The sequence below is a fragment of the Hevea brasiliensis genome, chromosome 6, assembly GCF_030052815.1.
Source record: "Hevea brasiliensis isolate MT/VB/25A 57/8 chromosome 6, ASM3005281v1, whole genome shotgun sequence".
NCBI classification, from domain to species: Eukaryota; Viridiplantae; Streptophyta; class Magnoliopsida; order Malpighiales; family Euphorbiaceae; genus Hevea; species Hevea brasiliensis.
In genome coordinates, this window is record NC_079498.1 from 3996849 (window position 1) to 4024208 (window position 27360).

Below are 27360 nucleotides of genomic sequence, written 5' to 3' on the forward strand. Positions count from 1 at the left end.
AAATGCTGGCTTTTTTTAAAGGCTTTCAGTGGAATGAAAATCATAAAATTATCTAACAATAATAATAATAATAATAATAATAATAATAATAATAATAAAACGGTCAAATATTCAATTTCATCATGTACTATTTCAATAAAGTCCATTTTTATCTTTTTTATCTAAACTAATTCATAAGTTTCTATTTAAACTTTATTTAATTTAAAGATTAGCTAAAACTTTTATTTCTTAATTTAGGCAAAAAAAATAATTTCTTATTTTTGACTATTTATTTTTAAATTTTATCAATTTTTTTTATTTTAGACCAAATTGAAATTAAATTAAAATTTTTGAGCTAATATAGGTAAAAAGTTAAAAATAAATTAAATTAAATATCTCTATTACCCATGAAAATCCGAAGAATTAAGTGCATCTCACGTTCAATCATACAAATAACTGCATAAGTATCCAAGGTGAACGACCTATAGTCAATGAAAAAATATAGGCAAGGGAAGTCGCGGACCTGTAACCTCAAAAAAAATATTGGCTTTGAGGGTTAGGATTGGAGGTCCTAGTCTGAAATCCATCGACTGTTGGTGGACTGCTAAAGCTACTCCTGCAGTGAGAGCGGGTCACCACATGATTACCGAGGGACAAATTGATACAGCTGTGTTATCTTTTAACTGATTTGCCGCCTCAATGAAACTCTCTACCTGATAATATTTTATGTATGGATCGACCATTGTAGCAGCCTCGAGTCTAAAAAATGAGGAAATCTCTTTTCAATTCTAATAAGTACATGAATGAAATTGAGTATTAATTCACTGTAAAAGTTTTTTTTTTTTTTTTTTTAAAGAAATTATAGATAAGGTTAATTGAACAGAGAACTCATCATATAAACGTGGAAGTCGGCTAATGAAACAAGGGCAACTCATTCATTTTGCATGCTACCGAATTACAGGCTACTATTTACACGCTCTAGGTTCTAACTTCCCCGTTTATAATTGATGAATAATGAGATTTTAGGATTTCTTAATTACTATAATTTATAAAAATATTTATTTAAAAAATATATATATATATAGTAACAAGAATTATAAAATTTGATAGAGTTAATTTGAATTAAGGCAAAATTATCATAATTATAATGTGAGATAATTTTTATAATCATAAAAAGATTTTATTAATATTATAATAGTTTTATAGGGGGAATATTAGAAATATTTAATTAATGTTTATTTTTATTTTTAAACATTTATAAATATTCTTTTAAATATTTTTTAAAATTTTATTTAAGTTTAAAATTTTAAAATATATAGTTTAAAATTAGTAAAAAAATTTGAAATTATATTTAAAAAATAAAATTACAAATACATCGTGGAGCGCACTAGTATTTAAAATTGATTTCCGGTTGTTTAATCGTCAAAAGCGCTCACAGTTACATTTTCCTGTAAAAGAAGGTCGCAAACAAACGGCGTCGTTGCAGTGCTGACTTCAAGGTCCTTTGACTTCTCCGTTGAGTTCTCACTTCCCCTTCTTCTATAGCCGCTATGTTCAGATCTCACTCTCTCCCTGTCTAGCAAATTTCACAGTAGCAACAATGTCTGCTCGCTTCATTATCCTTCTTTCTCTCACAACTCTCCTCCTCTTCTCTATACTCTCTCCTTCCCTCTCCAAAACTGAAAACGGCAAGGTAGAAAACGACGACGACGACGAAGATCTTAGCTTCCTCGAGGATGCAAGTGATAAAAACGACGCCGTCCCTCACGACCACCACTACCCCGACTCGGACCAGTTCGAAGGAGACGACATTGATAGCGACGACTTCGAAAACTACTCTGATTTTGACGATTCCGAATCCGATCCATATAAGGAGCCTGAAATTGACGACAAGGACGTCGTCGTTTTGAAGGAAAGGAATTTCAGCGATTTTATTGAAAACCATAAGTTCGTTATGGTTGAGTTTTACGCGCCGTGGTGCGGCCACTGTCAGGCGCTGGCTCCTGAGTATGCGGCGGCAGCTACGGAGCTGAAGGGGGAGGACGTGGCGTTGGCGAAAGTAGATGCTACTGAGGACAGTGAGTTGGCGCAGGAGTATGATGTTCAAGGGTTTCCTACTGTTTACTTCTTCGTTGACGGAGTCCACAAGCCTTATCCTGGGCAGAGGACCAAGTAAGTGTTTGGTCCATTTTGCTCTTAGGTTTTGGTGGCTAGCTTTGTTTTATTAGTGATCTGGAAATTGAAATGAAGTTTTCAAGTGTAGTATTATTCAATTTCATGAACAATTCTGGTTTCATTTCTCTTAATTTTTCTTAAAAAAAAAAAAAACAATTCAGGGACGCTATTGTGACTTGGATCAAGAAGAAAATAGGACCTGGTATATACAACATTACTACATTGGATGATGCTGAACGCGTTTTGACATCTGATAGTAAAGTTGTTCTGGGCTACATCAATTCTTTGGTGGTATGTTTGCACTTGGTGCCTTGTAATATTTTCTTTGTTATTCTTGATGTTCTATCTGTTTAGATAAATTTTCGGCTGTCAAATTATGATAATTTTGGCATATTGATGCTTCATTAGATTCTTAGAGCATTATGATTATCAAATTGCCAGTGGCCGTTGTATTTTGAAGGCTCAGGCTAACAACCTGTTTTGTCCATTTAATGTGAAAATAGTGGCAAGGAAAAAGGTTTTCCTTACACGTTGAGATTGATTAATAAATCTTCATCTACAAAATGAATACATTTCGTTCTTGAAATTTGATGAAGGAAAAATTTCCTTTTCTTAAGCTTAAACATTGAAGGGTTTCCCATTAATTGCTCCTTGGCATTGAAATGAGCTGATTTACATGGATGTTCTGGTTTTTTTTCTAAGATACTTACTGGATCTGTTGAATGTTTGGAGATACAAACTATTGTGTAGAATGTGTTACCTTAAAATTTGCAGAAAATTATTGATCTTGCTCTTGCCTTGCCCATTAATTTAAACAATCTCTTCTGAGGTCTGTATATAGTATGGAAATTGAAAAGCCTGGCTCTACATGCTGGTTCTTGGATGATTAGATTTTTAGATGGCTATATTCTCTAATTCATTGTTTCACTCTAACTATGTTTCCTTCCTACTTAATTTGGCCCATTTGATGAACAACAGGGTCCTGAAACTGAAGAGCTCGCTGCTGCATCAAGACTAGAAGATGATGTCAATTTCTACCAAACTGTAAATCCGGATGTGGCAAAGCTTTTCCATCTTGACCCCAAAGTGAAACGCCCTGCTTTAGTCCTGATTAAGAACGAGGCCGAGAAACTGAATTACTTTGGTTGGTTCTTCATTATTACCTTTGGTTGAATTCTCAAATTGGATTTGTTATGGGGCATTATTTTCATGTCTAGTTGCTTATTGTGCAGATGGTAACTTTTCCAAGTCTGAGATAGTTGAGTTTGTGTTCGCTAACAAGCTTCCTTTGGTGACCACTTTCACTAGAGAAAGTGCCCCTTCTATTTTTGAGAGTCCAATTAAGAAACAGGTACTTGTGTTTTGTCCCTTTAAAACAAAATCTTAATACAAGTATTGTGCATTCTAACAATAAAAACTAGTTGATGACGATGATTATTCTGTGTTTTTTTGTTCTCAGCTGTTGTTATTTGCAACTTCAAATGATTCAGGGAAAGTTTTGCCAATATTTCAAGAAGCAGCTAAATTTTTCAAGGGAAAGGTAACTTGTGATCATTTATTGAAAAGCTATATAGTTAATACCATTGGTTTACTTTGTTGGAATTAATACCTGAAATTCTTATAGAAATAAAATCTTTGGGCACTTATCTTAATTTGATCAACCTTAAACTTTTGCTGCTTACAATTGAGACTTGTGGTATTCTTCCTTTGAAGCTGGATATAATAATTTTTTTGGGTAGCAAGTTATATTGATTTCATGGTTAAATGCAGCTTGTCTTTGTATATGTTGAATTGGACAATGAAGATGTTGGAAAGCCTGTTGCAGATTATTTTGGTATCACTGGAAATGCTCCCACAGTAATTTCTTCCATCCTTCTTTCTAATGGAAATATGTTATTTTGATTTCTAGTGATTTTACAGAACGGTTGAATCTATTGGTGATATCCATTTCTATCTAGGTTCTTGCTTACACAGGAAATAATGATGGTCAGAAATTTGTACTTGACGGGGAACTTACCTTGGAAAAGATAAAGGTTGAATCTCTCTCTCTCTCTCTCTCTCTCTCTCTCTCTATATATATATATATATATATATATATATATAGTTAATATTGGTGGGTAAAGGTTTACTGCTTTTATTCTTCTGTCTTTCTTTATTTCTTTCTTTCTTTCTTGCATGCCAATGCTATAGCTAATAATGTAATATTTTTTCATTCTATCATCCATAAGACTTTTGGAGAGGAATTTCTGGAAGACAGGCTTAAACCTTTCTTCAAGTCGGACCCAGTTCCTGAGACTGTGAGTTATTAAAGTATAGTTTTACCAGCTAATTTGTTTACTTTGTTTCATTTCATTTCTAACTTATTTTTGGTATTTAATTGACATAGAATGATGGTGATGTCAAAATAGTAGTTGGGAATAACTTTGATGAAATTGTGCTGGATGAGTCAAAAGATGTTCTCCTTGAGGTATTGTAGCATCCTTGAAGATAAATCTGTGAATCAATTAATTCTTTTTTCTTCTCATTATGTGGAGCTCATTTCCTTCTGTGTAAAGATCTATGCACCATGGTGTGGACATTGTCAAGCACTAGAGCCAACATACAACAAGCTTGGCAAACATTTGCGGGGCATTGAATCTCTTGTTATAGCCAAGATGGATGGAACAACGAATGAGCATCCTAGGGCAAAGGTACTCGCAAAGTTGATTTACGGTGTGAGATATGACATGTCTGTTTGGTTTCACGTTAAACTGTTCCATGTATAATTTAGGTTTATGTAACAGGGTTATTATGATATATTGACTAAATATTTGGAGCAACTCCTGTTTAGAATGATTAAAGATTTATGGCATATGAGTTAATATCCAATGCACCTAATATGGTTTTTGTCACCCAAATGTCGTATCATTTAGTGTTAAGCTCTTGTTCAAAAGTATCAAACCTAAATGGAAAATGGGTGTTTGTAATGAATCTTTTCTTTTTCTTATGCAGGCTGATGGATTCCCCACCATTCTCTTTTTCCCTGCTGGAAACAAGAGCTTTGATCCGGTAAGTAGCTTTTAAAAAATTAACATTTGTTTTAATGTTGCTTTTGACAACATGTAGAGTTCCTTTCATAAACTATTTTTTGGTTTTTGTTTGTTTACAGCTTACTGTAGATACTGATCGCACTGTGGTAGCGTTATACAAGTTCATCAAGAAACATGCATCCATCCCCTTCAAGCTTCAAAAGCCAGCTTCGACTCCAAAACCCGAGAGTTCTGATACCAAAGGAAGTCAGGAGAGCAGCACCAATGATGTGAAGGATGAATTGTGAGGAAGAGGATTTTACTTAGTTTTCTAATTTATGTATCGTTTTATATCATCAAGACATCAGTTAGGCTAAACCAATAGTTTCAGATGAAAATAGTTTGAGCATAGAGGGAGAAATATGTCCAAATTGGGCTGATTTGAACCCCGCTAAACACCCTCACCCAAAAAAAAAGAAAACCCTCATAAAGTATGAAGGGAGACGTAAAATATATGTATTAGCTTTCTAGTTTTGTTTTGTTTGAATATTCTGATGAAAGAGATTGTAATAAAAAGGCTCGGCCTCACTTTCCATCTTGTGTTGCGTGGAGGGATTCCAATTTGCTTCCCATTCTGTGCTACATAGAGGTGACGCATCCATGATCTAGTGTCATGGTTGAGTAGGTTTTGCCCTTGTTTAGTAATAAGAGCTATTGGATATTAATTGTCTATTTAAAGTAAAAGTAACAGCAAAAAATAACTTTTAAATTAGCGGTTAAAAGTTAAAATAATTGTATTATTTTATTGATTATAGTTAAAACGATCTCTTAACTCAATTTAAAAGGGATAATTTTTCATGAATTATTTTCTTAATACTAATAAAAATATTATATCACCCCTATCTTAAAAGACAGCTATTGTCCAATAAAATCTTTAGTAAGCTTTTCAAAAGTTGATATTGAAAATTATAGTAGAAAAAGTAGATCCCAGCTCCCGGATTAAATGGGTTCTTAGTAAAATTAGGTCGGTTCAGCAATAAGCAACAAGTTGCTATTCAATCACAAAACTTTCAGTGAACATAATCTTAAGAAAATCATAATTAAATGTTCTGGGAGACAGCGATTCAAATAGCTGGGTGAGGAATATCGGTAAAGAAATTAAAGCCATCGGCTAGAAAGTGCTTCTCAACCAACTTGACGGCTAATGCTAATTTTATTTAATACACAGTTATTGCCAAATTCCATTTGGTTGGTGCTTTCGCACTTTGGAAGGAACTAAGAAGCAGGACAGGGAGCATCCTGGGTGGTGGATACACACAAGAGGAAGGCATGGCCTTGAGAGAGTATTTTATGTTATATTAATTAAATTTATTTATAGTTTGTTTGATTGGGTTATGATTTTATATTGTCTGATGAACTCTTCCAATTCCATGATGCTGAATTTGATTTTTGTAATATGCGGAGGAAACACGAGGCATGTGAGTCCATGTGCAATTTGTATGGATTTTAGTGTAGGTCACATTGATTGCTAGCAGTTAAAGTTTTAGAAAAACAGTGGCACCGATTGCGGCTCAAGAAACTTCACTACTGCTAGTTTATTTTATTTTGCATCATTATAAATTTAATTTTATATAAAAATAAATTAAGATATTATTAAATTACTTGCTGTAATTCTATTTTAAGTGATATTTTAAATTTTTTTTTATTTTAAAAAATTAAGTATTATTTTTTTTAATTTTATCTTTATTTATTATTATTATTATTATTATTATTCCCAATGTGGTCATCTTTTCTTATCATATTTCTATATTTCGAAAGTATTATAAGAATACTTTAGTCACTTGCTTTAATCAATTATTAATATAAGATAAAAGTAGTAAATATTTATATTTTAATTTATTATGTATATTCTAATTAATTTTACATAAATTTTAATATAAATATTTAATTAATAATTATTAGACTTATTTTTCTATAAAATTAAGTTTATATTAATTATACCCTCTTATTTTTACCTCTTATAAACCATAGATTCAAGACTTAGAGTAGGAGTAGAAGTTTCAATTCTGTAATTTCATTTTTCTAAAAGTATTATTCCCTTTGTACACAATTAATAATCACATTTGACTTTTTATTTTATCTAAAATTATCTATCACATTTAAAAAATTAAAATTAATTAATTATATTTTTTCTAATTTTACCCTTTTATTTTTATAAAATATAATAAATATTTATATCATTTTTTAAAACTAATATTATAATCTCCTTCTTAATTAAATCAGTTGTTTGTTAAGTTATTATTTATTTTTTTTAAATTTTCAAGAAAGTATAATTAAATAAATTATTAGTATTTTTTATGAAAATAAATTTATCCAATTATATCTTTAATTACCATAAAAACTCAAAATGTAGCTACTATTTGAGAACAGAGGGAGTATGATATATTACAAAAAGTCAAATAAGATATTTAAAGAAATATAAATAAATGGAAAAAAAAAACATTTTCCATAAAGTAAACGTATATAATTGATTAATATAATTTAATGAGAAAATTTGTGAATGTCAACTTCAATATGGGAAATGAAATGAAATTAATGTCATGTAGATTCTATTGCAAGAGTCGACTACAATAAGAAACACTTTCATTAAATTATCTTACTATTATATTAATTGAAATATACATAAATCTTTTGTATATATTATTTCCTTCCTTCCATTTCAACAACTTTTTAAAATTTTTTATAAAAATAAAAGAAATAATTAAATAATATTATTTTTATAAATATGAAAAAGTATTAAGAAAATATAAATGCATTGTAACGGATGGAGCATTAATTAAAACTTTCAAATGGACACCTATTTGAAAAGGAAATTCCACCCGCATTCAATGTGCTCATGCAATACGTGGCTTTCCTTCTCAACAACCTTGATTGATTTCTTTTTTTATTTAATATTCATAAATTTTTTTATTTATATAATATATAAATATGTGAAGAGAGAGAAATATTAATTTTACTTAAATTGTTCTTCATTATTTATAATATTTATAATTATATTTTTATTATTTAATTTAATTTTAAAATTTATATAAATTTAAATCTCTTAAAACCTAAAATTTAATTATTTATATAATTTTATAGTTTATATAAATCTAAAATTCTTAATCTTACTTGTATTAAAATTCTGCTTAATTAAATTTTTATTATTTTTTATATGAATTACTTTTATAATGAATCCTAATAGATTTCTTCATTATTTATGTAAGAATATTTTAATAAAATTATATTAAATTTATGTAAAGAAAAAAAAGAAAGAAATTAATTTTTATTAGGCAAACATAGAAATTCGTTTATTAATGTTTTTGAAGTTTCTACTAAAAAATATTACATAAAAAAGAAATTTATATTTTTTATTTATAGTTATATTTTTAAAATTCTTAATTATTATATTAATATATTAGTCTTAATTAAAATTAAATTTATAAATCCTATGTAAATACTATTACATTTATTAATAAGCTTTATATATATATATATATATAATGAAAAAAATATTATTTAAAAATTAATAATTAATATAATACGTAATGCTTGAGTTTAATTATAAAATTAATATAATTAATAGGATAATTAGAATTTACAATACTGATTTTTTTTATTTTAAAATTGTACATTATTAAAAATTTAAAAATGTTAATGTGTATAGATATTAAAAAAAATAATTTTTTAATTTTTTTAATATTATAATTTTATTCTAAACTTGACAAATAATGAATACATATAAAAAATTAAATATAAATATATTAAATTAAAATAATAATTCTATATTCAAAGCATGCTTCCTAATTTTTTTATACATTTCAATATTTTCATGCTAATTATATATATTTTATAAAAATTATATAATATCCAAAGCTAATTAGTTATAATGAACTTAACACTTTATTATTAAAAAAATTTAAAACGAAAATATATGAATGAATAAATAACAAATAGTTAAATTTATATATTTATAAAATACTTACAATTATAATATTATATTATAATAATACAATTTTTCATAATAAATTTTACCTATATAATTTTTTATTTTCATTAACTTATCTAAAAATATATAATAAATTTCAATAACTATCCCTGAACTTACATAGTTATAATACTACAGTCCTTAAACTTTAAAACGTAACATAAAACCCCCTAAACTTTTAAATTTTACACAGTAAAATTCCTATAACTTTTAATTATTGATATTTTAGTTGAAAGCTGAAGTAAACAGCTCCTGCATGACTCTTAGTCAACATTCCTCTCTCATCTCTTATTCAAATTGTAAAATTATTTTCTCAGCACTTGAAAAATCATTCTATTTATAATGAGAAAAATGATTTAATTTACACATAATTTAAGAGAAAAAAGAGAAATATTGACTAAGTTTCACGCTAGAACTGTTCAGGTCAGTGTCTAACTGAAAAATCAACAATTAGAAGTTAGAGTGATTTTATTATGTAAAATTTGAAAGTTGAAAGGGTTTTATGTTACATTTTTAAGTTGAGGGACTATAATGTTATATTAGATAAGTTCAGAGATAATTGTTAAAATTTATCCAAAAATATAAGTGCACATACAATATACATATTATGAAAAATGAAAAATTATTATATTATTATAATAATAATTAGTAAATTATAATAATAATATATCATATAAAAAATTAATAAAAAATTATATATTAAAAATATTAAATTATAAATACATACAATGAACACAAAAAACGTGCAATGCAATGCATGTTAAAAAAGCTAGTTATTTAAAGTATAAATGAAACAAATAACACTCTAGAAGCTCTAAATCTTGGATTTCATTGTTTATCAAATATTAAAATAAAATTTCTTTTATTATTATAATAAAAAATAATTCTCTAATATTCATTAAATTTTAACTCAATGATATTCATTAAATTTAAATCCATACTTTACCTTTAAAAACTCTAAATCTATTTATCAATTTTTTTTTAAATATTCAAAATAAAACCCATTTAATTTAATTTAATTTCAACTCAATTCTAAATTATTTAGTTAAATTCAAATTTAATAAATTTCAATCTAAATTCAAATAAATAAATAAATAAATATTGATATATACATATTCCCACGATAGGCTTATGTGTATATCTTCTCAACGAACGAAAACGGAGAACTCCTTGCTTGAATCAAACTCTTCTCGTTTAATTGGCGCAATCCCTCCCTTGTCTCGTAAGCTTTTTACGAACTCAACCGCTTTTCTCTCCGCTCATCAATCTAGCCCCATTTTCTTCTTCTTTCCACAAACCGTCTCTATTTCAATTCCTCTCAGATCTCCAACCGCACAAACACAGTCTTCTTTCTTCTCCTTTTCTTTTCAAATACATTCTCTTCCATGGCTACTAGATTCTTCGCCTGCGCTCTTCTAGCCTTACTTTCTCTACAAGTTGCGCTCTCTGCAACTCCATCCGAATCCGAATCGTCACCGAGTCCATCTCCTGAACTACCTGCCGATTCACCGTTTCTTTCTGTTCCTTCTCCTTCTCCTTCTCCTTCCCCGGACGCTGGATCTCCGTTTGTGGCTCCCGTGGATTCACCAGTGGTTTCGCCACCAGCGCCTCCTCCTTCAGATCTGCTCGGTCCTGGCGCTTCTCCCTCTTCCGCTCCCGCTCACTCGCCTGACAACTCTGGAGTTCCTGCGCCGGCTCCTATGGAACCGAGTGATATAAATCATAGCAACAATGTAGAAGCAGGCGGTGATCAGGCTAAGGAAGATTCTGGAATGAGCGGCGGAAAGAAGGCGGGGATTGCGCTTGGAGTGATTTTGGCGCTGTGTGTGGTTGTAGTGGGTGGATTGGTTTATAAGAAGAGACAGGATAATATCAGAAGGTCTCGGTATGGTTACGCGGCCAGGGGAGAGCTTCTGTAAAGAAAAGAGGTTATAAACTTTAAAACTTGTTATTATTATTATCATCGCTGCTAGATTTTATTATTCATTTCGAAGGTATACAATTGATTTGAGTGGAGAGGATCGTTGATTTCTTTTATTCATTGTTCATTGCACGCATAGTATAATTTTCTTGTTTCCTTATCCTCCTTTATGTGATAGTTATTGTAGTGGATATTAGTCAGTAATAATAATGCATGATTAGTGAGTAGTTAATGTTCAAGTGTTCTTTTGCACTTTGCTTTATCTGATACTTAACCATAGATCTCAGTTTCTACCACTAGCAACCAATTATAATTGAATTTTTGAGGTGTTTGGTAAATTACTTGCTAATTAAGAGAATAAAGATGAATACAACATTTCGTAATTAGTGATAGAGCTCGCAAATACAAAATTGAAGTTCGGAAGTTTAGAGGTTTGTTCTTTTGTTGCAATTGGCAAATTGCAGAGCCAAATAGTGAGCTAGGAGCCATTCTCTGAGAGCAAGACAAATGCTATGGCAGAAAAGAAAACCTTTACTTAGGCCTTCATGTCGCGGGCACTGTGCATTTTATGCAGATTCAATCAGTTACCAGAACCAGGTGGCTAAATTTTTTTGGGATAAAAATCTTTTAATCGTAATTAATTAAGAGTTTAGTTGTATTAATAAATTCATCTACTTTTTTTCTTTTTTTTTTTTTCATCTAAAAACATTATTTGTTCTCCACCAAGGACATGGAATGCTTGTATGTCATGTTTTGGGCTGGAACCCTTTCTTAATCTTAGCCTCTCAAATGTAGAACGCTGGTAGGAATGCCAATCGTCCCGAATTCGATTCGAGATAGGAGAAAATCTCATCTTTTCAAAATTTCACCGCCTGATAATAATAAACTATTATTTTTATTAAAAAGTTATTATTCCACTGCTACTAATGTATATAAATATGAGATATGTTTTATTTCTCATATTTATGCGAGAAAAGGGCTTATTTTTTTATGAGAAAAGAAATATTATTTTATGTACATAGAGAATATTTTACAATCTTTCTAACTATTATAATTTAAAAAAATTTATATTATTAAGATTATATTTAAAATTAATTTATAATTTATTTTTAATAAATAAATTTATATTATATAATAATAAAATAAATTTCCGAAATAAAACTATCCCACTCCACTGAACGGGGAAGTACTGCCTCAACCCTATCTCTTGTGGGTTCCTGCTCTGCAATTGTGCACAAAAATAAAGAATACAAGTAAAACTAAAATTTGTGCCACCAAAAGGCATGAAATTTTCAATTTCTTGAGAGCCAAATAATTATTTAAAACTTTTGATTTGTCCCTCATAAGGATGAGATGAGATGTATGGGAAATTTTTTTATGGCCCACTCCATATATCAATCCAATGAAAATTATCTATTGAGAAATAAGTGGAAGTGTGGAACTTGATATGGTTTTTAATAAGAGTTATGGGCTTTTGGATTTTTCTATTCAATACAGTTGACCATAGATAATTGATAGCTAATTGTAAATAATATATTATAAATATTTAACAAAATTATATCTAATTATTATTAATATGTAAAATAAATATACTAATAAAGATATATATCATATAATTTATTTTGTTATTGAAATTAATGTAATTATTAATTTATTATGTTATTATTTATTTTATTATTAAAATTGATTAATAAAAATTAAAAATTAAGAAAACATAATTATAAAATAATATAATATAATTATATGTACAACACTTTGAGTTTGAAAGATATGCAGCCCTTCTTGGACGAGCACCAATACTATCGCTTGGAAATAGTGAGACCAAGAGCTTTTATCAAAATATGAAATAAATATATAGCTGATTTGAAATAACTTTTAATTCCAAATTGATTCAAATTACAGCTGATAAATGATTTATTAGATTGATTCAGCCGTTTGGATATCTTCCGGCTATTGTTAACTCCTAACTTGGAACTTTTGGGCTAGATGGCTCAGGCTCGATTTCTAATGTTAAATAGGCCATCAAGAGAAGATGGGTTAGACTCTTTTGCAAGAATGGTGCTGAAGTTTTAAGGTATCGCATTCAAGAGAAGCTAAAGAAGTTCTTTATTGCCATTACCTGAAAGAACATGAAAACAAGTTGCCAATACATTGTGCTTTGAATTAGAATCAGAAACAGAGCAAAAGCTCAAATTCTATACTGCTGGAATTCAATTTAATTGGTATGTCTACGTACATTGGTTGATCTACAATTTGCAACATTCAGGAAATCTTGAATTTCTTATTGGTGAGAGAATTACAAAGTTATTTGCATGCTAATTGAAGATTACATTCCAATTACACCGACGTTCACATACAAGGAAAGATTTCTACACGGTGCAGCTAGACTCTCTAAGATTTCAACTTCTGGCTTTTGCATTACATGTATAATAGAATATGTAAACTGTGACGTCCCTTTTACTGCCACTTTCTTCCTATATCCAAATTAGAATTACTTGATATTATTACTCTTCTGCAGGAGGATCGACCCAGCGGCCATGATCTTTGATTAGCTGGATCAATGCATCGGTAGCTCCCTCCATTGCAATTCCACGCTTTACCACAGTCTGAAAAAGAATCCAACTTTCCATCAATGAAACAACAACAATGAAATATGACCTTCATATAGAAGGTTTGACACTAACCTAAAACCTTAATTTAATTGATATGGATTAAAGAACAACATAATTTAATTAAACCTACATGAATTTCAAAGAAGGGAAGAATGCAATACCTTTCCAACATATAGGTCAATCTTTCCAGGAGCACCACCAACATACCCAAAATCTGCATCAGCCATCTCCCCTGGCCCATTTACAATGCAACCCATAATTGCGATCTGACAATTATAAAAGGGGGGAAAGGAAAAATAGAAATGACGTTAGTCTTAGAATAAGGCGGTGCCTAATCAGCATCATCCACTCAAGGTACAGAAGCATTGGATATCTACCGAGACACCAGGCAAGTGAGAGGTCTTTTCTCGAATTTCTGCACTTATATCTTGAAGGTCAAACAAAGTTCTCCCACAGGATGGACATGAGACGTACTCCTGAAATTAGATTTTGGCAACTTAAGAAATTAGCTACAGCCACCATCTCTTAAATTAGTTGTTACATCCTGTTTATTCCAAAGATAAGCTTCATACCGTCTTTGTATTTCTCATTCTGCAACCCTGTAGCAAGTTGAAAGAGGTATTCCTCAGAAAATCAAAGTCCTGGTCTGGGGCTTCTAGCAGGATACCATCTCCAAGACCATCTACTAAAAGAGCCCCAGCATTTGTACCAGCGCCAATGACCAAGTCATCCCTGGAAATAGAAAATAATAGTATTAGCCACAACCACTCATTTCTTGCATCTCAGTCAATAATAGAATACATGTGTTTTGATTACCTGTGAATTGCATTTGGAAATTGAATATGGTGAATTACAGGGAAGTTCAGAGCATTGTCTGATAGAAACTCAAATAACCTGCAATCAACAGAGAGTTTTTATACTGTCAGGACCGTGGAAAGGTATGCATTAAGCTTTGAAAAATACTGTTGCCCTAAAGAATAGCACAAGATACCAAAAGCACTATCAAGGACCAGAATTCAGAGATGACTCATTTCGTTCAGGTAAAAATTTCTGATTCAGCACATGCTTTACCATGAATACTGAAGCACTATATATGGACCTAATCTGTGATCTAGCTAACAGAAAGCATCCCCAATGCATAAGGCTCCCTGCTTTGTGAGGATGGGGAGGATTGTATATTGTCCACAGAGAGAGGCTGTTTTCATGACTCAAATCCAAGACCCTCCAGTCACAAACAGGCAGCCATACTGTTGCACCAAAATTGCCCCCAACCTAGTTAATCCTCTGACTAAATTCAAGGGCGTCAGACCATATAAGTTCAGGCATTTGGCAACAGAATGGTTTTGACAGAGAAAAGGCTCTTCTCCTCTGTTCTGTCATAATAATCAAATATTTTATACTTTCTTTCATCATATAAATATTCATTTCAGGCGAGGGATGCCTGAAGCACCTGTGGTCAATTATGGGCAATCAAGGCCCATATCTGAACTAGCTGCTTGATATTGTCTCAGATTCAATAATGACTATATTAAAATCCAGAGTCTGCATATTACCTCCTTGCTGCATGCACTCTACCAATTTTGTCTTCTGTAAATGGTAGATCATGAAGAATCATTGTAGCATCTATGTCTTTGAGGATTTCCAGTTCTTCATAAGGCTCATCACCACGTGCAGACACAACCAAGCGTGTACCTGGAGGTAATTTCATGATGCAGTGTTATCAATATGCTTAGCACAAAAATGGAACTCATGAAAAAGTAGAAATGCTGATTAAGAACCCAATAATCAGAGAATTGTGAAAAAATGGCACCTTCTGGCAAAAGCTTGTGAGCACCAGTTGACAACTCCTTAAGATTTACAAGAACCATGGCATTGGGTAATGGCTTTGTCAGCTGTTCTGACAAAGGAACAATTACTCCCATGCTGATATCTATCAGTCTTTTGAGAGCTAGCCGCTGATCATGAAATAAAGCGTAATGTCAGGTCATTCTCAATATTTGAGTGAAGTTAAAAGGAATACAATAAATTTGTATCACAAAATGGGGCACATCTATCCAATGGAGAAAATTATTTTTTCCAAAAAAAAAAAAAAGAATCAAGATAGTTAGGATCTTACAGCATCATTATCCTCCACAGGTGGAAGCTCTCTCAACAGGATTGAGTCAACTGTTGCCAGGTCCTAAATAAAAAATATTTGAGTCAATAAAAAGAGTAATTATAACATAAATCAACTTCAATGTCTTTCTATGCAATAAAATGAAGAATGGACCTTAAAAGGCATTCCAACAACAAGCTTTGCTGCAAGTGACTTGTATAGGAGTTCAGGTGCCTGAAAGGAGAGAAAGGATTGATGAAGTTCCTATTTCACAAAACTGGCCCCAAACTTATTTCAAAAGACTGGGAAACAAGAAAAAATACACAAGAAAAAGTTGACAATGGGTGATTACCTTCAACTGATCTAAGGAAACTGACATGAGAACGGAGCCATCACGGTGCAGGACACCTCTATAATCCACCTCTTCACCCTGTAATTAAATGAAGAATCAACTATCCATCTACAAAGCTTGAATAGAAAGATAAGCAGAATTAAAAATTTCATAAGCTATATCCCAACCTCCTTTTGTACTGGCAATTGGCCGGATCGGCGCTGGAAATCAAAATAATGCCTGTGCTTTTCTTCAAATGGTGCCTGGCAGAGGAAAAATTCCATCAGAGTTAGTTAACAAAGTTCTACACAGTACTTAAGCATGCTAACTCAGTAATATATAGGAAAACCATACCACTCCTTGTTGAACTGTAGAAGCTCTCATACCAAGGTTGGCCAACCTTCTGCAAGGATCAATCTCCTTCTCTGGTGGTTCTGTCAGTGATACCCTGATTGTATCACCCAAACCATCCTGCACATCCAATGGTAGCTCTCAATTTTCATGCTATACGTAATTAACTTTTTTTTGTTTCTTGAGATCTGATATTAATTATGAAGAAAAGAATTTGGACAGCAAAGCAAGATCACATGGATGGAGATTTTAATATGAATAAGTAATATAATGGCATGAAGGTTCTAATTTTCATACATGTTGAATGTGCAATTTTATTTTAAGGGTACCTGAAGAAGAGTCCCAATGCCAATTGCAGATTTCATACGCCCATCTTCTCCTTCTCCAGCTTCAGTGACACCCAAGTGTAATGGATAATCCCAGCCCTGAACATACATTTCTGCTACAAGAAGACGGTATGCCTGGACCATGATGACTGGATTGCTAGCTTTCATTGAAAATACAAAATTATGGAAGTCCAATTTCCGGCATATTCTTGCAAACTCAAATGCAGATTCAACCTGTTGGAGACAAGACAATAATTATGATACCAATGAACCTGGAAGTACTATTTATCAAACAAACAAGAAACCTGTTCAGGATCAACAGAGAGAATAACTACTCACCATTCCCCTAGGTGAATCTCCATAGTAGCTCATTATACGATCTGAAAGACTTCCATGGTTTGTTCCAATGCGCATTGCCCTTCCATACTTCTTACATTTTTCAACCAATGGAGTAAAAACCTGGAAAGATGCAGTTGAGAGGAGGGAAATGATTCAGAGTCAACATATCAAGGGAAAAGGAAGTTAATTACAAAAACTATTGTGCTGAATATTTGCAACTGATTGGCTGCATCTTTACAGGCAAAGTTCATGGGTGGAAAAAAAAAAAACTTTCTGCAGACGAAGGCAACTTTGAAGATACAACAGTGATTGACAAAGAACCAGGCTTGGATTCTTTTCTTTTCTTTTCCCACTCACTACAGAAAAAAATATTATGCTTTCACAAAACTTTGGTGCTCCTACAATTGGCTAGTTGCAGGTTTAAGAGCAGAGAAGTAGAGGATGTAGTAGGAGTTTGGATAGTTAATGACAAATGTCAAAGGCTGGAACATATACATAGGATTTAACAGAAACTTGAATTTCCATATGTTATCATCTTTTTTTAATAAAAACTTCCCTTTGGCATACTTGGCACACAATTTTCGTTTGCCACTCTTTCCATGACCAATTATGGTCCTAACATGATAAATTTTAAGGCATTTTGCAAAGACCAGTAGAGGGAAGGAGAAGGGAATGAATCATGCTTATAGTTCAAAACATTTAAGAGTGATTCGTGGTCATTTTGTTTGGGTAGTAGTTTGACCTGCTCGATATGCTCGAGTTCTTTCTGATAGTCATCTTCTGTGTACTCGAGCTTCTCAAACTGAGCCCGCCTATCAGCTGCAATGAAAAATCATGTTAAATACAAAATAGTTGTATTAAAAATCTCAAAGAAAAATTAAATTAACAGACAACATCATACCAAAATTTCCTGGATTTACACGAATTTTGTCAAAACATTCAGCTACTCGCAATGCAACAGATGGAGCAAAGTGAATATCTGCGACCAAAGGTATATTGTAACTGCACAAATAGAAAGTTAGTGACACGTTAGATTGACACACGGACCATAAATAAAAGTAATGCTTGCAATAATTCACACTCACTTTTTCTGCACAAGAGAATTTTTTATTTCAAAGCAAGCATCTGCTTCTCTTTTCCCTTGAACTGTTATCCGAACCAAATCTGCCCCCTTGTCTGCTATTCTCATTACCTACCAAAATAACAGCTGTTAATTTGATGAAACCTCCAAGAAAATGAAAAAACATGTTGCTAAGCAAGTTTATCAACAAGAAGATTCTGTGAATAACACAAATATGACTTTTACTAAGAGATCAATGAGTAAAAATCTATATAGTTTTTAAACTGTTTGGAACCATCACTACTGACTCAGAATTACTATGCCGAAAAAAGATGATTATCACATGCCACTGGTCTGAACAGATTTGAAATATGATGGCTATCACATGCACACTGATGCTTTCCATGCAGAAAGCTGAAGTAAAGAAAGTTAAAGCACCTGTTCAACTGTCCCAGCAACATCCTTAGTGTCACTTGTAGTCATAGTTTGAACCCTGATAGGATGCTCACTACCAAGAGCCACATTTCCCACCATTACGGTTCGTGTTTTCCTCCTGACAGTCTTGTGTACAGATTCACAATACTTTTGTCTAGGAACTGTATTCAAAGAATCATTCATTAGATGGAAAGAATTCCACTCTAAAAGGCAGAAAGATACAGAAGCTCACATCAAATATCTTTATATTGTGGTTTCTTTGAGGAAAAATCTTGATTTCATTGTGTGTTTGTGTATGCGTGTGTGTGCATATAGAGAGAGACCATAAAGAACATGCGATTCCACACCCCCCATCAATTGAGTTTGATAGCAATGTCTTACTAAACTGAGATTTTATTTGCATTACACACCCAATTAAAGATGTTGATAAGATGCATTCTTTTTGGGGTGGGGGGTTGGGTGGGTGTGGACCTGTTTTTCATTTCAACAAAGATGTACCCTCTAGAGGTATCTAAAATGGAAGAACATTCAATTTAAACATCAACAAGTCTCGATTCATCATTTCAGTCATATGAGCTCTATATAGGATTGCCGCTAAAACTAATTTTTGCACAAGCGTCACGGTCAAATACTTTGAGCAACAGTAGCCAAATTCTTTTTTTTTTTATTCGGTTGCTTTTGAAGAAACATTAGCTTTTCAGCTGCTTTGACATCAATAACTAAAAACAGATTGCTTTTACCCAAAGCGCGGCAATTAAGAAGAAAAAGAAAAAAGTTAACTCAAAATATTATACTCTTTTAACTTTATTTTCTCAGCCACAAAGTTGCCAAAGCCCTTAGCATACAAAAAAATATAGAAATTGTATTGTAGATGATAGTATACCTAACAAAGGGCTCCCTTCTGACGCGGGCTGAAGTTCAACCATCTCAGGACCAGGATTCGAGTTTCGAATCATAGAAATTTTTTTCCTACCAGATTTGATCCTCTTCAAATCACAAACTCTCACAAAATCCATGCTCTTGCCAAATCCTAAGCTGGAGTCCCTGGTCTTAAGACCAGTAAACGACGCCGGCACAGCTCCAGTCGCCATTTCCACCTACAATCAAACTCTCTCACCTACGTTCCAATCAAAACACACAAAATTCAATCAATCAATGCACGCATACAAACAAATACAATCCAAACACAACAAAGCTCCATAAAAACAGAAATGAATAAATTGAAGAAACAAGAAAGCAGAGGAAAAGATAGTAATTTACCTGGAAAGAAAGAGAATTGAAGAGTGATAGTGAAGACGAAGGATCTGGAGAGCGAAATGAAGAAGTAGTGGTAGTAATAAAGAGATTGAGAGAGAGAAGGGGGCGTGTGCCTGGTGATGAATCTGAGAAAAATTTTTTTGGGCGGATTTGTATTTGAAGGCTGGCTTGGGTGAAGACAATGAGCTAGTGAGAAGACGACAAAAGTATCATTTGAGCATCTTTTATTTAATTTACTACTGGTATATTATTTTTATTTTTATTAAAATTTTATTTAAATATTACATCCGCCGCTTTTATTGTGATGTAAAGTAGCGGTTGATATTATTTGATTTGAATCAAATAAATTGGATTAAATAATTTTAATTTAATTTTTAAAATAATTTTATTTTATTTTATATTTTAAAATTTTAATTAAATTTATTTTAAAAAATAAAAATTAAATTAAATTATATTATTAATTTTTAAATTAATTTATTTTTATAAAAAATTATAAATTATATATAATTTTATGTATATAAATTATTTAATTTTTATTATATTAAATTTAAATTTAAATTAAATTAAATAATTTAAAATTAAATTTAAATTAAAAAATTTATTTAAACTCATAAATTAATTATTTAAATTAAATTAAATTAAAATAAAATAATTTAATTCAATTTAATTTTTTACTTATTTTAATTTAATTTAATTTTTAAAATATATTAATTTAATTAATTTAATTTTTATTAATTTGATTCGAATATTTAATTTTAATATAAAATAATTAAATTATTTAAATTTTTTTATTTATTAAATTATTTTTTTAATAAATTATAAATATATTTTATCTCAATGAATTAAAATTAAAAAATATATTAAAATTATTTTATTATTTTAATATTTTATAATTAAAATATAAGCCGGAAAGAATAGTGGAATACCGACTATTAGACAGTCAAAGGATAATAATATTAACAACCCACGTCGTCTACAACCGGGGTCTCCCTTGGCTGGCTCCGCCACCCATCCACTCTTTTTTACCATTTTATTTTTATTTTTTTTATTTTTCCTAATTTTATTTAGTGTAAATAAAAAAATAGAATATTTAAAAAATAAATAAAAGGGATTTGACGAACATCGTTATCGTGAAAATTAATATCTCCCACGGAATTCACGTTTGAAAAATTGATGCTTCTTGGCAAAATCACATGGATCTTGGAAAGCCCAACCCCAATTTGATGGAACTCATGTGATTTGTTCTTATTATTATTTGATAAAAAATATATAATTTTTTTTTTGTCAAATAATTAAAGACACATACACACATTGTCTTAAAATGAATTACTATTAAAATTATTAAAATTTTAATAAAATTCTTATTTCTATATAAATCTAACACATATACACTCCACAATCGATGTAGGACGCCGAACCGTCGGCCCACAGAGCCAGTTGGACATTACACACATACACTGCCCCCACTCAAATAATTTTTTTTTCTGTCAAATAATTAAAAATACATATATTTAATTCAATAATAAGAATAAATTGCTACCAAAATCAAAATAATTTTAATAGAATCAAGAGCTCTATAGCAGCCATATCATATAAATTAATTTGTCTAGATTTGTATACCACATGTTGATGTATTCTTTATAAATTACACACAACTGCAGCCTCCAAATGAGACTATTAATTAAATTGCATCCTAATAAAAACTCAATTTTAAATTTTAATTAGTTACTATTTCATTTAAATAAATATAATCACTTTTTCAGATATTGCCATAATGATGGACACAAAATTTAGACAAAGTGTTAACCACAAAAGCAAATTATGTTGCATTTAAATCTAAGATGTCAATAATTGACATAATATATAAATTTAAATTTTAGTATTTTTTAATATATTTCACTCATAATTTAAATTTTTTTAAAATATATTTTTATTACTTAAAAAAAATTAAAAAAATTATACTTCTAATTTCTTTTAATTTTAATTTGACTAATAAAAAATAAATTTTAAATTTTTAGAATATTAATTTATTAAAAATTTTTATTTAACTGAGTTAATAAATAAATATCAACATTTTAAATTTTTATTATAATATTTTTTCAGAGGATTAAATGCGAGAGTTTATCATGTTCATATCTAAATTACTCCCAATTAAAATTTAAAAATTTTGGCCATTAGATTAGTTATTGTATTATTATTTATTACATTAATGAGTACAACAACAATAAATTCCATCTTATATAAAGAAAATTTAATAAATTTTAAATTAATTATTTTTATTGATATTTATATATTCATTATCTTAATTATATATATAATTTAATTAATTTTACATAAATTTTTATATAAATATTTAATTTATAATATTAAATTTATATTAAATGCACCTACTTTAATTATCTCTTTTATCCCCAATAATTTTTGGACAGTAATTTTCAGTGCTCAGTCATTTACTTGCGCAGCCTTCAAAATTTCAGTCAAATTCTTACACCATTCCTCCTTATATATAACTCAATAAATAAATAATAAACAGCTGGTCTTTCTGCCAAATTACATATCTAATGCATTTACAACTAATGCATAATGCATTGGCTACATTGAATTCTTATTATTCTAATGGGCATTCACATTTTGACCTTGTATTTAATGGACTAAGGATTCAAAGGATATCTCTACCACGTATATATACACACACACACCACAAACACAGAGGGACAGGCCCTGATGCCACTGTTCCTAGAAGGCAATAAAATACTTTATTAAAACGATTTAAATCACTGAAAATTCTTTTTAAATTTGATTCATTGTAAATTCAATATATAATAATATAGTTACCGTTGAAAATATAATGAGATCATCTATGTGGGTTAATTCGAATCTATTCGACGTAAAATTACAACTAAAAATAACATGAAAAGTCATGTATATGGTAAAAAATAGTAAAATTTAAAAGTTATGTATATTAGTCAAAAGATATAACTATTAAAAAGAATTACATCACATAGTGATGTAACTATTGAGCAAAAAGGTGTCATGACTCATAAATAGCTAAAATTTTATTTTTATTAGAGATAAAAAAAATAAACGAAAGTGTGAAATGTGTACATTAAGTGGTGATGCATTGACTTTTGTTATTAGCATCCTTAAAAGACTCTCATTTTATTCATTTGTGAAGCATTGATTATTTTATGAATAAGATACATATTTAGACTGTCGATAAATCTATACAGATCATGATTATATTTATGTGATTATATAAATGACTAATGAAATAAATATATAGATCTTAGGGTGTTTATATATTTGAATATATGTGTTGGGTCTTGTGAATTTTTAATCTAAAATTAAGGGACTAAACATCAAGCCATGGAGGCATAAATAAAAGAAAGAAAACCATTGAAAAATTGGGAGCAACAAAAGTTCAAGGACTGCAGATATTTTCAAGTCAGAGTTTTCTCCTTCAAATTTCCTATAGATGGCTGCTGGAAACCTGTTGTTAATTTACATATAATTATGACTTAAAAGAGTCATTTTCACTATCCCATTCAGTTAATCAAAGTGTGTCTAATTGCATGATTTTTCCAGTCAGGAAATGTTTAAGAAAATAACAGCAGCTCCATATTGACCCAAAATGCCTGATGGTCTACAATGGCTAACTATAATAAGATTAGTCCAAGATAGTTGGGCAGAGAAATTAGTAATAAAAAGACTACAGTATTCAGACTACCTTATTGGAATATGATAAAATAATAAATCAATAGACATACTACTCTTGACCAACCAACACAGAACATCTTTAAAAATACTATATGCTGATTTATTCCTTGGAAAATTGTGACAATATAGCAAGCTCCATTATCTCACCAGGAAACTGCAAATAAGCCTGTCCTTGTGTCCTTCTGATGAGGAAGGGATTGCAAATACCTGATAATCTCATTAGGAATGATAATGGGTTAAATTAAGTTTGAATTTTATGCAATTGAGAACTTGTTCCCAAACTCGTTTATATAATTAATTAATTAATTATAATATATATGTTATAACAATTTCATTTTTGTCAAGTGTCTTCTACAAGAATTATCTACTAACAATATCAAAATCTCTGGCACATCACGAGAACTTAAGCTTATATCCAAGTCAAATAAATTATAATTGATGCACAGTTGAGAGTTTTCGCCATGCACAAGCAATCACTCGTGCAGCAAATCAGTAAAATATTATAGAACTTTCACTCCAACATTTCTTCAATTAGTGGTCACTTCCTCAACTAGAGAATGCTTTTCAAGGATTGTCACAGTCTCTTCCTTTGCACTGCAAATATAAGACAAAAGCAGTATTGTGATACTAGAAGAATTCAACAAAAAATTTAAAAAGATAATAAGTAAAACACACAAGCACACAAAAAGGACAGTGGCATGGCTTCACATTTCAAGAGAGAGAGAGACCACAACAGTAATTTAACAGGTTCAAATCATAGAAACAATCTCTTCGCAGAAGAGTAGGGGAAAGACTACAAATGATAGATGTCCTTCCCCTTGCAAAGCTCGTTCACTGGAAATGTCCTCTGGACTAAGTATGAGAAAGACCAATAGCATAGACATCCAAATAAATCTAATTCTATTAGTAACATAGTATGGTTTCATAGCATCTATGATATCAAACAAATTTCTCATGAGCAACATTTCATCAGCTATCCTGTAATGTTATTCATAAAGTCAAATGCATAAGATAAGAAGTCTAGGATCAATTTTTTATTGTACATGTGTAAATTCAAAACAGATTAACAGTAATCAAGAATTTTTTTTTTCTTTCTCCTTTCCCCATGGAGAGGGCCATATATGTTGAGCATATAGATATTGTAAGATCAGAGTAGGTGTCATAGCTGTCCCATCTGCTCTTGAAAAACAACACTTTGACGTTAGCAAATATAACAAGATTGCTATTATTTAAGTAAATTACAAAATTTGAATGATGTTTAATCTTACAATGAAAACTATAACACACAAAATTTGAGACCAAAATGACAAACTATAACACTGACAATTTCTGAGCTTTTAATAAGATATCACATAGTAAGACTGAGTAGTCTATTCAATAAGAAGTTTACCTTCCAGGTCTAAGAATCTTGTACTTTCCTAGCCTGCTAAGATCCACAACTGTTGATCCAGCACGACCAGATGGAAGCACACCGCCATCGTAGACATATGCACAATGTTCCCACAGTGCCTCAAAATCCTTGATGCAGACGCTACTTGGCTGTCCACTAAGGTTTGCACTTGTGAGAGCCACTGCTCTTCCCAAACCATGTGCGATTACCCTGATGAAGTTACAATCAGGCACACGGACTCCCACACTGTCCAAACCAGGATTCAAGGACTTCTCAAGTGCACTCGACTCCCCTAAAAAAATCCCAAATTTTAGCATAAGTTACATAAACATTCAAGACAGTGAACTACAAGCACACATAGCATACAATAAAATAAAGTAAAGATTAGGGTGACAAAATCATTGATTTGCAGCATTATTCAGACAGAATCTATTAAACTAAACCTTATCCTTGAGTGAAACAATTTCTTTCTTTTTTAGCATAGAAAAAAGAAATTAGTTACAAACCTCTCCTTAATACAACAGTAACAGGTCCTGGGAGTAGAGAATCAAGTAAGCCATGAGGCAGGTGGTCAGTGACTGCAAATTGCTTTATGTCTGATGCATCCCCAACACAAATTGCTAGAGGGCTTGTATGTTTACGTCCTTTGATCTCGTAAATCCTATTAATTGCTTCCAAAGAGCTAGCATAAGAAGAAACAAAAAGTTAGCAACATCTAAAAGTGAAGATTGCAGCTAGAAAACTGAGACCACCCAAAATATTCCCGAACTGTGTTCTAGTGCAAAGAAATATTCATCTTTGTATTATCATACTGTATAACAAGACTTGAAATTTTCATAGACATCTTTATATCTCATCATTAGCATTCTCTCTTCAACACTGAAGAAAGAGAGAAATAGTAAAGAAAAGGTGAAATTGAGAACCAGATGTCTCATTTAAGATTTACTGCAAAGCATTATTTTGTTCCATGAGGTTAACAAGTTTTGTTGATAAACAAGAAAATCTAGTCCCAGTTGCGAGCGTGCTTTGATGCTGGACAACCTGAATAGAAGAAAAAATTTGAATATCCTATTTGCTTGCATACCATGAGAGGAATTCCATTCCATCCAGGCACCACAGCCTATACAACCAAAAATTCTAGACATGGCAGCCTTTAAAACTACCCTTGCAATAGGATAGGAATCAGCCCATGAATGGCATGATATGGACTGGTTATTTAACATCTAGAGCAACCTTGGAGTTGAGATTCACCAAAACTTTATAGTAAGGATTACCAAAATGGAGTAGGGCATAAGCCCAAATAAGTTGAACACCCACCATTTCCATGAACGATTGATTTTGTCGTCCATTTATCACACAATGTTCCTCATTATCAAATTATCCCTTCATTTGAAGAAAAGTAAATTACCAATTTCTTCCTCTTAATAAAACAGTGTCCAAACTGAAGAATTATACCGGGAAAAAAAAATAGCAGTCATTTCTAAGGGAAAAAAAACAGCAAATTGAAGAAATAAAACCCGGTAAAGAAAAAAAAACATGGCATACCAGGCGTCACAGGCAAATCCATAGAGTGTATCCGTGGGCACTGCAATAACTTTTCCAGTTTTGAGGGCTTCAACTGCCTCCTCAGAATACAGTTCGGTGGCAGGCCGAACCACCCCTAACTTGTTCTCAACGTCGACATCGCAATTATCCAAACTCCAAACCATTTTCTTTGGAAACCCAACTCCAAATTTCCTTTTCTGGTTCAAAAATGGCACAAACCCAATGTTCGGAAAACCTAAATTATCATAGTAAACTGGCAGAAAATGAGTTCCCAACTCGAAAACAAGATAAATTGAAATAGAAAGTACGAAAGCAAAGGGACAGGAGATGAGCCAAAAGCAAACAAGCTTTTAGTTTCAGTATTTATCCTTCGTTTACGCAATTAAACAGAAACATAAAGTAAAGAAGAGAGAGAGAGAGAGAGAGAGAGAGAGAGACTGACAATTGTATTTAAAGAGCACCTTGGAGAGAGGGACGAGCAGAAAGAAGCGGAAGTTTTTCTGCAATTCTTGCAGGAATATTCATGCTACTACTCTGTCTCGTTTCAGCTTCTGCTCTTCTTCTCGTTATAAGGGGACGTAGCGTCCACTGACCAGTTTGTACAACAAATGCCCTAGACAATGGGAGCTGGGAGGATTTAGTGCAACTTACTGTCAAGTCCTTATAATTTATCAAAATTAACTATGTAGCATTTATTTTCTTAAAACTCAATTACACATCCTTTATTCTGTAAAATTAAACTCTTTAATCTTGCTGATAAAAAAAAAATCACCTTAGTCAACTAATATTTAT

The 27360-nt window shown here is 31.1% G+C and overlaps 4 protein-coding genes across 6 annotated transcripts; 2 read left to right on the plus strand and 2 right to left on the minus strand.

Moving 5' to 3' along the window:
- The first annotated feature begins 1429 nt into the window (after positions 1-1429).
- On the plus strand, positions 1430-5757 carry LOC110647538 (protein disulfide isomerase-like 1-4). Its single transcript, XM_021801431.2, has 12 exons — positions 1430-2151; positions 2316-2445; positions 3133-3298; positions 3387-3505; positions 3614-3694; positions 3925-4011; positions 4113-4187; positions 4383-4451; positions 4541-4621; positions 4710-4844; positions 5146-5202; positions 5303-5757. The coding sequence occupies exons 1-12, from the start codon at positions 1580-1582 to the stop codon at positions 5468-5470; spliced, it is 1740 nt and encodes a 579-aa protein (XP_021657123.2). The 5' UTR covers positions 1430-1579; the 3' UTR covers positions 5471-5757.
- Positions 5758-10332: 4575 nt separating this feature from the next.
- On the plus strand, positions 10333-11349 carry LOC110647531 (alpha carbonic anhydrase 8-like). Its single transcript, XM_021801421.2, has one exon. It carries the CDS (start codon positions 10575-10577, stop codon positions 11106-11108), a length of 534 nt encoding a protein of 177 aa, XP_021657113.1. The 5' UTR covers positions 10333-10574; the 3' UTR covers positions 11109-11349.
- Positions 11350-13371: 2022 nt separating this feature from the next.
- LOC110647537 (4-hydroxy-3-methylbut-2-en-1-yl diphosphate synthase (ferredoxin), chloroplastic) lies at positions 13372-20085 on the minus strand. The gene is made up of 20 exons (XM_021801430.2): positions 19920-20085; positions 19543-19776; positions 18663-18820; positions 18250-18356; positions 18066-18166; positions 17907-17983; positions 17165-17284; positions 16829-17059; positions 16503-16619; positions 16337-16411; positions 16170-16247; positions 15992-16051; positions 15839-15901; positions 15533-15677; positions 15276-15414; positions 14539-14616; positions 14295-14454; positions 14100-14198; positions 13884-13988; positions 13372-13716 (listed from the first exon to the last, which is right to left on the minus strand). The coding sequence occupies exons 2-20, from the start codon at positions 19748-19750 to the stop codon at positions 13615-13617; spliced, it is 2223 nt and encodes a 740-aa protein (XP_021657122.2). The 5' UTR covers positions 19751-19776; positions 19920-20085; the 3' UTR covers positions 13372-13614.
- Positions 20086-23903: 3818 nt separating this feature from the next.
- Positions 23904-27219, minus strand: LOC110647534 (uncharacterized). 3 transcript variants are annotated; one of them, XM_021801423.2, is made up of 5 exons: positions 27030-27219; positions 26569-26803; positions 25530-25705; positions 25024-25315; positions 23904-24227 (listed from the first exon to the last, which is right to left on the minus strand). In XM_021801423.2, exons 1-5 carry the CDS (start codon positions 27091-27093, stop codon positions 24161-24163), a joined length of 834 nt encoding a protein of 277 aa, XP_021657115.2. In that variant the 5' UTR covers positions 27094-27219; the 3' UTR covers positions 23904-24160. The 3 variants fall into 3 exon arrangements, with proteins under 3 accessions (XP_021657115.2, XP_021657117.2, XP_021657116.2); XM_021801425.2 differs by having other exon boundaries at positions 26569-26821; positions 27011-27201; XM_021801424.2 differs by having other exon boundaries at positions 27011-27192.
- Between the last annotated feature and the right edge of the window lie 141 nt (positions 27220-27360).